General features: G+C 39.6%; 1 protein-coding gene across 5 annotated transcripts in view; it reads right to left on the bottom strand.

Moving 5' to 3' along the window:
• The window catches only part of TERF1 (telomeric repeat binding factor 1), a 35,409-nt gene that overhangs the window by 21,218 nt on the left and 1,383 nt on the right, over window positions 1-12,808 (bottom strand). For 4 of the 5 annotated variants that reach the window (XM_045049579.1, XM_003999889.5, XM_045049577.1 and 1 more), the window contains exons 2-4: window positions 6,726-6,821; window positions 2,534-2,655; window positions 749-835 (exon numbers count right to left, since the gene is read on the bottom strand). In XM_045049579.1, coding sequence (XP_044905514.1) covers window positions 749-835; window positions 2,534-2,655; window positions 6,726-6,821 — 305 coding nt within the window. The remainder of the gene's footprint in view (window positions 1-748; window positions 836-2,533; window positions 2,656-6,725; window positions 6,822-12,808) is intronic. The other variant, XM_045049576.1, reaches the window with a different exon arrangement.

Below are 12,808 nucleotides of genomic sequence, written 5' to 3'. Positions count from 1 at the left end.
CATTACATTATACATACACACAAAAACTACTAATGATCACATAAGAGACTTCTAAAAAATAATTATGTTTCCTATACCTATGCTACCCAATATGGTAGCCATCAGCCAAATGTAGCTACCGGGCCTCTGAAATGTGAGACCTGAATTTAGACATAAGTATAAAATACACATCAGATTTCAAAGACTCAGTACAAAAAGGAGAGTGTAAAATATCCCGTCAATACTTTTTTATGTTGATTAAATGCTGAAAATGATGCTTTGGGATATATTGGGTAAAATGAAATATTAAAATTTGTTTCAGTCGTTTGACTGTTTTTAATGTGGCTACTAAAACACATATGTGACTTGCATTATTTTTTCCTTGGACAGCACTGTTCTATCCTGTTTAAAAGAGAAAGCATCCCCTTCTTCCTCCAGTGTTCTTTGAATCTACCTCACTCCATACAGACAGTTCTAAAATTCTGACTGTAGGGCGCCTGGGTGGCTCAGTTGGCTAAGCGTCTGACTCTTGGTTTTGGCTCAGGTGATGGGTCTCACAGTCCGTTGGAGCCCTGTGTTGGGCTCTGCATTGAGAATGGAGCCTGCTTGGGATTCTCTCTCTCCCTCACTCTCTGCCTCTCCCTGGCTCATGCACACACACTCTCAAAATAAATAAACTTTAAAAAAAAGAAAAGAAAAGAAAAGAAAAGAAAAGAAAAGAAAAGAAAAGAAAAGAAAAGAAAATTATGGTTCTAGTTTGACCAACTACCTCATAAGAATTTGGGTCATCAAATATTCTTTCAAAGACTTCTTCTGCTTCTTTAAAATTGCCATTTTCCATACAAACAGCTATCGCCTAAAAGATAGGATGACAAATACATACCTTAGGCTGCTTTTTAAAAACGTATAATTGTGGTTTAATATTGAAATAAGTCCTGTTAAATCTAAACGACTTCACTAAAAAATGTGATAAATGATTTAAAATACCTTTTCAAAGATGAAGTAACTGTGGTTTGAAAAGGATGTAACAATTTTTCATTGGCCCCTTGTATCTTTACTAGTAAATGCCCAGCATTCTACCTCTTTCGAATTTAGGCCAATTAAAAGTAGACATTAAGGGGTGCCTGGGTGTCTCAGTTGGTTGAGCATCTGATTCTTGATTTTGGCTCAGGTCATGATCCCAGCGTTGTGGGCTCGAGCCCCACGCTGGGCTTTGCACTGAGCATGGAGCCTACTTAAGCTTCTTTCTCTTTCTCCCTCAGCCCCTCTTCCCCACTCACACGCTCTAAAATAAAATAAACAACCAAAAAAGCAGACATAAATAAATAAATTAGGAGCTACATTATGTACACTTAGGGCCCACCTAAATATTAATATGAGCAAAAGGGAAATGAGAGAGGAGGTGGATGGTGTTTCTGATGATTAGGATGTGTAAAATTAGTTAGGATCCTTAAAAATCTCTAATAGAAACCTAGGAAACCAGATGCTTCTGAATAATCATTTTATAAACTGGCCTGATATTTTATGGTAAGATATGGGACTACTATTACCATCTGGATAGTTTTGTAAACTTTGGCAAGCTATTTAACCTCATGTGCCTCAGTTTCCTTGTATGTAAAACAGTGTAAATAATAGTACCTATATCATAGGGCTATTGTAAGGATTAGACTTCTATGTGAAAAGTGCTTAGAATAGTACGTGACGAATAGCAAGCAATATATTATATTTGCTATGAATTTATGGTAACCTGCTCAACTTTACCTTAGTATATTAATGATGGCCTGCTTCCTCTAGAATCCCCTCCAAAAACTGGGATAACATGACAAAGCTCTTCATCCCAGGCTGAAATTCTTAAAAGTAGCAGTTATATTTTTGCCTGTTCTCTTCTGGTCTTAATTCCACTTGGCAATCAACACACTAACAATAATTCATTTTTGGGAAGGTGAGCTTTCATCTGGAGTTTTTTCTCCTACCCAACCATAAAATAATTTTCTAAAACTGAAGAAAAATTTATTTAACTAGAACAATCCTTAGTATTTGCTTTGCCCATTAGCAAAACATATTTTCCCTGCTACTGTATCTTTGAATGACTTTTTTGGCTCTCACTCTTTAATAGGTTACTCCTAAAACTCCCTCTACATAGTTAAAATTTTACATTCCCTTATTCACAAAAACCTATGAATTTCTTATCAAATATTCTGTTTTTCATATTTGTAATTTTTAATAGAAATTGAGACAGTACAAACTACTGATTTTTGAAAGTTGCTTTGTGATCTTTAAACTGATGCAGTGTATTTTCTCAAGTGGGGGCAATATATATATACATACTTAGGTAGCAAACATTAAGTCCCAACTCTCAGAGCTTGTGTCAAAGAATATAAACCAGAGGTCAAATTTCTGAAGAGAGTAAGTATATTAAATTTTACTTTGGGTTTACCGCCCAACTTCTATTAAGTAGCTCTTAATTGCTCTAGATGTTGTGTGCTTCGATTCTACAATAATAATAATAATAATAATAATGATAATAATAATAATAATAAAGTAATACTCATACCTGAATTTTAATTAAATTCTGTATTTCTTCATGAAGTTTGTCATGTTCGTTTTCAATTGAGGCCCAAATCATCAGGGCGGATTCCAAGGGTGTAATTCGTTCATCACTTTCAAACTGTGCATCTTTTAAAACCAGAACAAAAATAAGTAATTAAGGAAGCTGAATAGAACTTTACTTTGGTCAATTTTTAATGAATTCAGTTCTTTAAATGTTTACGGAGTATATACTCTGTGCTAGGCAGTATTCCTGTACACAACAGTTTAGGCAAGTGATTTGATTCAAGTTAATTTCCTTTTCATCCTTTGAAAAATTTGAAGGAGCATGCAATTTAAATGTTAGGAGTTTCAACGATTTCTACTTTATTTCCTGTTGTCTTCTAATTGTGTCTTCAACATTTTGATAATTTACTTAATGTTTACTTATTTTGAGAGAGAGAGAGAAAGACAGAATCAATCCCAAGCAGGCTCTGCATTGTCAGCACAGAGCCTGATGTGGGGCTCAATCCCACAAACTGTGAGATCATGACCTGGGCCGAAATCAAGAGTTTGACGCTTAACTGACTGAGCCACCCAGGCACCCCTCCAACATTTTAAACATAAAAATTTATTAATTTGTAGAGTAAGTCTTTTTATATTCCCGGCCCTGTGCCAGGTACTTAGGATACGACCAGGAAGAAGAAATGGTTCCTGCCCTTATGAAACCTGACTGCTAGCTATGAAGAAAGACAAACTGATGTGACTGGTACTTTATTAGAATTATGTATTATGCCAGTGCTTCTCAGCTCTAGATATACCTCAGAATCATCAGAGGAGCTTTAAAAAACTACAGGGATGCCTCTACAGAGTCCGACTCTTGATTTTGGCTCAGGTCATGATCTCACGGTCAGGACGTGAGATCAAGCCCCAAGTCGGGCTCCGCACTGAGCGTGGAACCTTCTTGAGATTCTCTCTCTCTCTCTGCCCCACCCCTGTGTGGTGTCTCTCTCTCTCTCAAAGTAAATATACAAAATAAAATGCAAATAACCTAGACCCATCCTTTAGAGATTGATTTAATTAGTACGAGGTAGAGCCCATGCATCTGTATTTCCCAAAAACCCTCTAGGAGGGTCTAGTGTATATGAGGAATAGAATATCAACTCTACGAAAGGATACTAGAAGAGAATCCTTCATGGAAGAGAAACAATCCAAACTGGGACACTGAGGATAAATAGGAGAGAACCAAGTGAAGAGGATAAGGATGGGAAGGAGAACATTTCAGGAAGGCAGCAGCAGAACAAAAGGCAGAGGAGTACAAAAGATATTCACACTCATAGTCAACACATATTAATGTCCTATTACATGTTAGGCACTATGCTAAGTGGTTAACATGCAGTAGCTCCTTTATCCACACAATTTCTTTAAAAGGGCATACAACGTTATCAACTTTGTCTTTTATAAAGTAGGACCTGAGACTTGGAGAGGTGACACAGCTAACAAGTAGTAGAAGCAGACTCCCGAACACTTAAACACCACTTACTTTGTCTCAAAAAAGGTGTGTTTCAGGAATAACAAGATGCTTGGTAAGGCTAGAGTACATGCTAGAAAGCATGAAAGATGAAAATGCAAAGGCAGATTGCCTAATCCTTCTAATTTCACATTTGTTTTTCTTTTAAAAACTCACTTCAGGGGTGCCTAGGCAGTTCAGTCACACCAGTGTCCGACTCTTGATTTTGGCTCGGGTCACGATCTCATGATTCGTGAGAGTGAGCCCATCAGCTGACAGTGCAGAGCTTGCTTGGAATTCTCTCTCCCTCTCTCTCAGCCCCTCCCACCCTTGTGTGAGTGCTCTCTTTCTCTCAGAATAAACACTTACAAAAATAAAAACTCACTTCAATATTTATATTTCCTATTAGGTTTCTGGACGGACATTATCTAACCCATCTCATTAATCTGCCTTCCTTCTCATAAATGTGAGATGTAGGGGGAAAATGTATCACTGTTAAATCTTAATTTCAAAAACTTTAGAGTAGACTTTCACTTTCAGGCAGAATGTAGGATACTGTGGTAGGCCAACATTCCTATTACAGCTAGAAAAAAGTGGGATAAATTGCAAAAGCATGTTGCTAAAGGCACGGGACAGTGGTGGAAGCAGAGAGAACTAGATGAACTACATCTCCAGGGAGAGAATCCTTTTGAGGGGAGGTGATGAGGGGCAGCTTTTCTTCCCTGGCCTCATTTGTTTATAAGGCGAAGATTCAGTAAGGGCATTCCAGGCAGGGAGATTTTACTGGGGTAACAGCAACAAGGAAAGCTTCTGGCGGTTTCCTTGGGGCTAGCTTGGTGGACTGGATAGAAGAACTGAAAACACATGGTTGGTTTTCCCCTCAGGACATTTGCTGAGTTCTGGGGCAGTTCAGAAAGCTGGGGTAGAAAGGTAGGGAAGTCTTCCAGAGCTGTACAGAACTTAAAAAATAAAGTCCCATGAGAGAATGGAACCTGTCATAAACAAACATTTGCCCTTCAAGACATCTGCCACATTTCAAAGCTATGTGGGGCAGAGACTAAAGCTAATATGGTAGCCACTGTCATACATAATTGTTAAACAGGTAAAATATGGCTAGTTCCAAATGGAAATGTGCTTTAAGTATAAAATACACCCAAGATTTCAAAGACTTACTGCAAAAAGAGGGGTACAATGTCTCATTAACATGTTTTATGTTGATTATATGTTTATGTATTTTAGAAATATTGGGTTAAATAAGATATTGCCAAAATTAAGTCCATCTATTTCTTTTCAATTATATATATAGCTCACATTATATTTCTATTAGGCAGTGCTGCTGTTGAGCAACCACTTTAAAAAAAAAAGGAAGAGTTATATATACAGCTGAAAGTCTACCATACAAATTAAAATAAAATTTTAATTGCTGCCTCACTTGAGTCCATTATGGTGAAATACAGTGATTGTTGATAATTGACATGGGCCTATCATGTCTAAGATATACCCAAAGGGGGATCTTGGTGAAATTCAAGATTAAACCATGGCGCCACAGACACATTCTGCATTTCTTTCCAGAAAGAAAGGAGAGGCTAGAGGAAGGGCCGTCCGGGAGAAAGTTAAGATCCACTGAACAACTGCTAACATGTGAAACACAGCTGGGCACTTTAGAATATTTTGTCATATTTAATTTACAAAACAACTGTTAACAACCATGTTAACTTATTGTCCACATGGTCAGGAATTCTCCGATTGTGTCCACATCCAGATGCTTTTCTTCTTTAGCTACCAGGCCCAGACAACCTATAGTTCTGTCTCCCCATATCTACTCTGCTTCTAGTCCTAGTCACTTATGGTCATGGCATTAACTGCAGCCCTAGTCTTACCCCCAACACGCAGCATACTGTATGAGCCAGAGCTGGACAGTGAACGTCACGAGAGTGGCACTAACACACTGGGATTTTCCATACTACAACAGGATTATAAGTAAACAGTTTCATGTTAAGTACTGCCTACCACTTAGCACTGTTGGGAAAGCATTTGTGTAAATTGTAAACACCAATATAAATATGTAATTATTTGTAGCAAAAGGTCCTTAAGTGACCATGTTGTAAATATCACCCATTACTAATAAACTGAAGCAGTCTTGCCCATTAAATCTAAAATTACCTGTAGAGATAAAGGAGAGAGCTTTTATAGCTATAAATCATATTCACCTATCTAAATAAGTACTGAAATCAAGTTCAAATAAAAGGTTTCAATTATCATAGTTGCGAGTAAAAAACAGAATGTGTATGGAAGAGTCACCACAAAGTTGCCATAGTCAAATTTAAAGTAAATCTCCAGGAGAGTCCATGAAGCGTAGCTCCCCATGTGTCACAGTCACCTGGGAACTTATTAGAAATATAAACTCCAGGGCCCCTCCCATCCATCCTATTGCATCAGGAATTCATGGTAGGGAAGGGGACTCAGCATTCTGTTTTTTAACAAGTGTTCTAATAATTCTGAAGCAAGCTAAGTTTGACAACCAGCGCTCTAAGGAGATGAGAACTGTATTTCTTTTACTTCCTTTAAAAATGCTTGTATAGATGTACATGCCAAATACATAGTGCAAACTCTCAAAAACAACTAACAGCTTCCATGTGTTTCTTCTCATTGTTTTACCTTTAGACATAGATTAAAACATTTCCAAAATAAGATAAAAACACATATTTACCAAGGGTTTTTCCTGCTGCAACTCTTGTCAAAAACTGACATATGAATATAGTTCTCAACTGATAAGCGGTTAGACTGGACAGCCCATGAATAATAGCTGAAAAAGAAAAGATACGAATTTTATTAAAATATTTTTAAAAAAGCCAAACTTGACCCAGCAGTGCCTCTGTGTGGTTGGTTGAGTAATAGGTTATAAACATGCAAAAATCATAAACCGAGAGCTATATGCTTTTATTTATAGGCAATTTTTTTAAAAATGAGAAAAATAGCAATGAGCACTTTTCTTGTAAAATAAAAACAGATTTTCACATGCAGAATAATAAATACTTAAAAGTACTTTCACAGGTAGCACTCTATACTAACAAAAAGGGAGATTTAGACTCAAACTGTAAAATGTGTCTAATCATTAGCTGGAAGTTTATTTTATACCTTAAAACTCCTACCTAATATTATAGGAAATATTTTATATTATTTTGGTCAAGGTTTCAGTTAAGGGAGTCTGTTAAACTTACAAAGATTTAAAAAACCTATTTATTGGGGCAAGCTGGCAGCGAGGAGACGGCCTGAGGTGTGGCCACCTGCTGCACCCGAGGCCCCGTAGCCTTTCCAGAAAGCCTTGTGGGTCCAAAGAAGTGAGCGCACAGCCTGATCCAACAAGAGCGTGTTGGCTTTCTCGCCATAGCCATGGGAACGTCCTGATAAAGCCTCTGCCGGGGCAGCTGGCAGCTCTGGCACTCCGCAGCCCTGACCTTGGAGCTCCTGGAGGGCTGCAGTGTGAGTGCTCCACTGAGGCACGAGGCCAGTCAAGCTGGTCCCCCTGTCCCGAAAGGTGCGCCACCCAGCGCCCCAGGCTTACAGGCGCGGGGAGCCCCCTCTGCTGGCGGTTCTGCGCTCTCACCTCAACGCTCAGCAAGCAGTGGCCCCTGTGCGGGCAGAGATGGCAGGGAGCACCTCAGGCTTGCCCTGCCAGCTGGTGGAGGACCCTGCGGTGTCAGGAGAATGTGCTCCGTGTGTGAATTCCAGACTAAAACCACCTGAGTGTGCTTCCACAGGGTATGTGGAGAAAAATCACATGCAGCTCATCTAAGAGGAATGTTCAAAAGCTGCCGCTCAGCTCCAGTAGAACAATACTTATTCCAGAAATTCGAAGGGGCCGTCGGAGACGTGCCCTTGGCGTTCGCTGTGTTCATCAGTGACAGCTGGGCAGAAAAGCTCTGGAAACAAATCAAGTCCACACTGCTACCTTTTACTCTTTGATAGATGTTTTAGGGATCGTGCCTCAGACACAGACCATAGTATAAACGAACTTGTGGCGCTCCTTCTTGGGAACTTGTGGTGGCAATCCCCTCTTGGTCTCCAGTCTAGATCATTACCAGAGCAAAATAAAGAGCAGAATACTTCCTTTATTGCAATTTGGTTTGGGACAAGAAGTCATAGGAGCAGACACGGAAAGGGGGCAGCAACTTTAGGCCTCAGTTTACCAACTACCTATCTTCCCTTTCTTCTGCTACTTATTTAAAACTTTCAGGGTACAATTTCAGCAAAAAAGTTTACTTCTCAGCCAAAACCTGTTTCTCCTCAACCCTAACCCCAAAGAAGAAATAAAACTGCAGATGTATATAAAAAAATTAATATTAGTCTTCCAAATATTTGAATGCCCACGCAGATGTTACGCTAGGCATTGAGTATGATGCTGGAGTAAACCATAATCCTGGATCTCAGTGAATTTATTACTATGTAGCAATGAAAGACAAATGATTGAACAATTAAAGTAAAAACGTGGAGAACTGAAAAAGACAAGTACAGAATGCTATGGATGCATATAACAAAGAAAGCTTAGAATGTGTTTTAGTAGCTAGTTGGAGGAAGGAGATAGGAAAGCTTTTCTGAGGAAATTATGTTTAAAGTAAGACCTGAAGGTTCCACAGTTACAGTTCACCCAGGGCTTGGTTGGTGTATGTAAAGATTAAATCAACTAGCAAAACCAAAAAGTGGTCTTGCAGCTACTAAGCAGATAAAAGACAAATACGTTGACTTGTATTTATTTCCTCAATTCTAAAATAGCATAATCTTAAGCTATACCAGAGATTATCTGGACCAAAACCAGCTACAATTTAATTAAACAAGATTCAGAGAGAGCACAAAATTAATATAAAATTTAAACAGTTCAATACTTAACAGCTACTGCTAGCCAATGTTAAAGACAGAAACCAAAAGTTACGCAAGTGATCCATTAAAATTTTAATGCCACAAAGATTAAGTATGGTATAGGAGCAAAACAAAAGAATCTACTCTATGCTAGGGAAGAAAGTCAGACCTCTATCTCACCTCCCTCCATATTCAATTTAGTCCATATGCAGTACCTACAAACACCACTGCGTTTCTGTTCTTTGTACCTGCTAGCCAAAAAACAAAATAAAAACAATGAAAACCTCCCCTGGTTGAACCTGGTTATTTGCTTTCTCCTCACCTGTAACCAAACACTGCTGACAGAAACACGTTAGGGAGATCTACTGACTGGCTGCAATAGCCACTGTATTTAAGCACTTCTAACACCTGGCACTACTCTAAGCACTCTATACCAGTGGTCTTCAAATGGGGGTGATCTTGTCCCTTAGGGGACATTCAGCAGTGTCTAGAGACAATTCTGAAAGTCACGAGTAGAAGGGGGATGCTGCTAGCATCTAGTAGTTCAGGTCTGGGACGCTGCTGAACGTCCTACAAAGCACAGGAGAACCCTCACCTTCACCCCCCTCCACTCTCGTGTGTACGCAGAACAAAGAATCATGTGGTGCAAACACACAGTGTCAACAGTATTGAGGCCGTCGAGAAACCTTGCTTTATATCTATCAGTTCATGTGTTTCTCTCAACAACTCTCTTAAGTAGATACTATTATCAGCACTTTACAGATGAGGAAACTGAGGGCGCCCGGGTGGCTCAGTCGGTTAAGTGTCTGACTCTTGATTTCGGCTCAGGTCATGATCTCATGGTTCCTGAGTTCGAGTCCGCATCAGACTCTGTGTTGACAGACAGGAGAATCCCTCCTTGGGCTCTCTCACTGTCTCTCTGCCCCCCACCCCAAATAAAAAGATGAGAAAATTGACCTACCAAGAGGTAAGTAACTTGCTTCAGGTCTAACAGCTATAAAGTAGCAGAGCCAGGAATCAAACTCGGACAATTTATTCTGGAGCCCATGCTCTTTTTTTCTTTCTTTCTTAAGTTTATTTATTTATTTTGAGATAGAGAGTGAGCAGGGGAGGGGCAGAGAGAGGAAGAGAGAGAATCCCAAGCAGGCTCTGCTGTCAGCGTCAGCCAGAGACCAGACTATATCCCATGACCTGACCCCTGAGATCCTCACCTGAGCAGAAAAAAATCAAGAGTGTCAGATGCTTAATGGACTGTGCCTGTGCCACCCAGGTGTCTCAACGCCGCCCCCCCCCCCCCCCCCCCCCCCCCGAGCCCATGCTCTTGATCATTATCTTAAACTGCTTCCCAGTCTGGAAACGGCCTAAGTGAGGTGTGAGAAAAATTGTGAGTCAGAATGAAAGAGCTAAGAATTTTCTAGAAAGCATCAAGAGTTGTGTGTTTTTGAAAAGTTTTGAAAAGTAAATGAAATCCTATAAAAGATAAAAGGAAGTCCTTTCAGTCAAAATGGAAATACAGAGACAACACTATGTTCACAATTTATAGGTCACTGACTAGCAGTGCAACTTTAAAAAATAGTTTACTCTCTCTGGCTTTCTGTGCCCTGATCCTAAAAATAATAGAGGTGGCCTAGATTATTCCTCGGGTCTTGACCTAGAACCTCAAAAGAAGTCTTTAATTTTTAGAAAGGTTTTCAATTTATAGAATTATTGTGAAGACAGAAGTCCTATATACCCTTCCCCCACTTTCCCCTATTAATAACATCTTGTATATGTATGGTACAGGTTACATTAATAAATCAATATTAATACATCATTAACTAAAGTCCATGCTCTTTTCTGACTGCCTCAGTTTTTACTTATGTCCTTTTTTTTCTGCTGATATCACCCAGGACACATTACATTTAGTCATCATCACAGTTTCTCAGATTTTCCTTGGTTTTGATTACCTTGGCAGTTTTGAGATATTTTGTAGTGGGCTTTGTCTGATGTTTTTCTCACAATTTGATTGGAGTTAAGAAGTTTTGGGAGGAAGATCAAAGAGGTAAAGTTCCATATTCAATACATCATATAAAGTATATATAATGCCAAACTGTCACTGTTCCTGTTGACCTTGATGACCTAGGTGTGAATTAATCTTTGTTAGGCTTCTCTACTGTAAAGTTATCCTTCCCCCAATGCCATACTGTACTTCTCAGAATAAAGTCACTCCGCACAGCCCACACTTAAGGAGTGGGGTGTTAGGTTTCACCTCCTTGACGACATAGTAGCTTCATAAATTACTTGGAATTCTTCTGCAGGAGATTTGTTTCTTATCTCATCTCCCTATTTATTCCATCATTTATTTACATCAGTATGGGCTCACAGATAATTATTTTACGTTTGGGTTAGAATTCAAACTATTTTCTTGCTCGAGTTGCTCTGGCCATTGGGAGCTCTTACAGCTGGCTCCTGTTCCCTTTGTACCCCCAAAAGTTCTTTTTGTCTGGGGGTTTGCTGTTAGCACTTCCTTACTTCCTGGCACAAGATGCTCCAGGTTCATCTGTCCTATCTCCTGTCCCAGTGTCAGATTCAGGCCATTTCTCCAAAGAGCGCTGGTTCCCTTTATTCAGGAATGTATTAGAAACCAAGCCTCCAGTGCTAGGTTACTACGTAGGGTTACACTGCTTCTGTGCCCTTTCGTCTAACAGAATAAGTAAATGAATATATACTAACTAACCTGTGTCTAGACTTGTATAGAAATATGCATAAACATTTCTATATGTAATCATTGTTAAAAGAAAACCACAGGCCCAAAATGGTGTCACTCAGGCTAAGTCCCCAAACTGGGCTTACCACCAAATCTGGCTGCACTTTCAACCTTCCCCAAATAGTCTAAACCGGTTGGTAGGAATTTTGTGACTGGAGCCAAAAAGTCTGCCAAATGGGCCTTCTCCATCCCCCAAAGAAGGATGAGGTAATCTGCGTAGGACGCCTGCTGTTCCTCCTAAAGGGAATGGACCTAGACTGGAACAATCCTTTTCTTTTGCTTATAACTTTCTTGCCCTGCCCTCCTTCCTATAAAAATCTTCCATTTTGTACAACTTCTCCAACCTCCTCCCCGCTTGGCTGGGTGGGATGCTGCCCAATTCATGAAATTGTTTAATAAAGCCAACTGGATCCACAAATTTACCCAATGAATGATGTTTCTTAACACCATTTATGCCTGTATTGAGCCAACCAGGAGCTGATACTAATGTTTCCAACTCAAATTCATTAATACACAGATAATCCTACCTTTCTCCCCAAAGCGGACTTTTTAAATAATTTTAAGTATAACGAACTGGCTTCATTTCAGGATTTAACTTTCTAATTAATGGTAGTTAACCGTGGCTCTAGTGCTATCTGACACAGTCAGTATATGGAAAGGTTCTTGGAGCGGAAGATAAGGCACAGGTGTGGAACATTCCTTTTTTTTTTTTTAATTTTTTTTTTTTCCCCAACGTTTATTTATTTTTGGGACAGAGAGAGACAGAGCATGAACGGGGGAGGGGCAGAGAGAGAGGGAGACACAGAATCGGAAGCAGGCTCCAGGCTCTGAGCCATCAGCCCAGAGCCTGACGCGGGGCTCGAACTCCCGGACCGCGAGATCGTGACCTGGCTGAAATCGGACGCTTAACCGACTGCGCCACCCAGGCGCCCCATATATTTCTGATTTAAAAGATACAGAGGTATTCCTAATTTTATTCACATGCTGAAACACATTTTTTGAGCACTCTGAGCATAGCACCAGACTAAAAATAAAGGTATATTCAGACAAAATAGTAAATGGCAAGTGGGAGTGTGCCCTCGGGGTGAACACACACAATTAGGGAAGAATTAAACATGAGCCGGTGGTTGATAAACATAAGTATAGATGGGTATAAGGATAAGTCTGTTATAGGTACCGTATTGACATTA

The sequence above is a fragment of the Felis catus genome, chromosome F2 (genome assembly GCF_018350175.1).
Source record: "Felis catus isolate Fca126 chromosome F2, F.catus_Fca126_mat1.0, whole genome shotgun sequence".
Taxonomy (NCBI): Eukaryota; Metazoa; Chordata; class Mammalia; order Carnivora; family Felidae; genus Felis; species Felis catus.
Note: the sequence above shows the minus strand (reverse complement) of the source record. Positions and strands in the feature narration are given on the sequence as shown.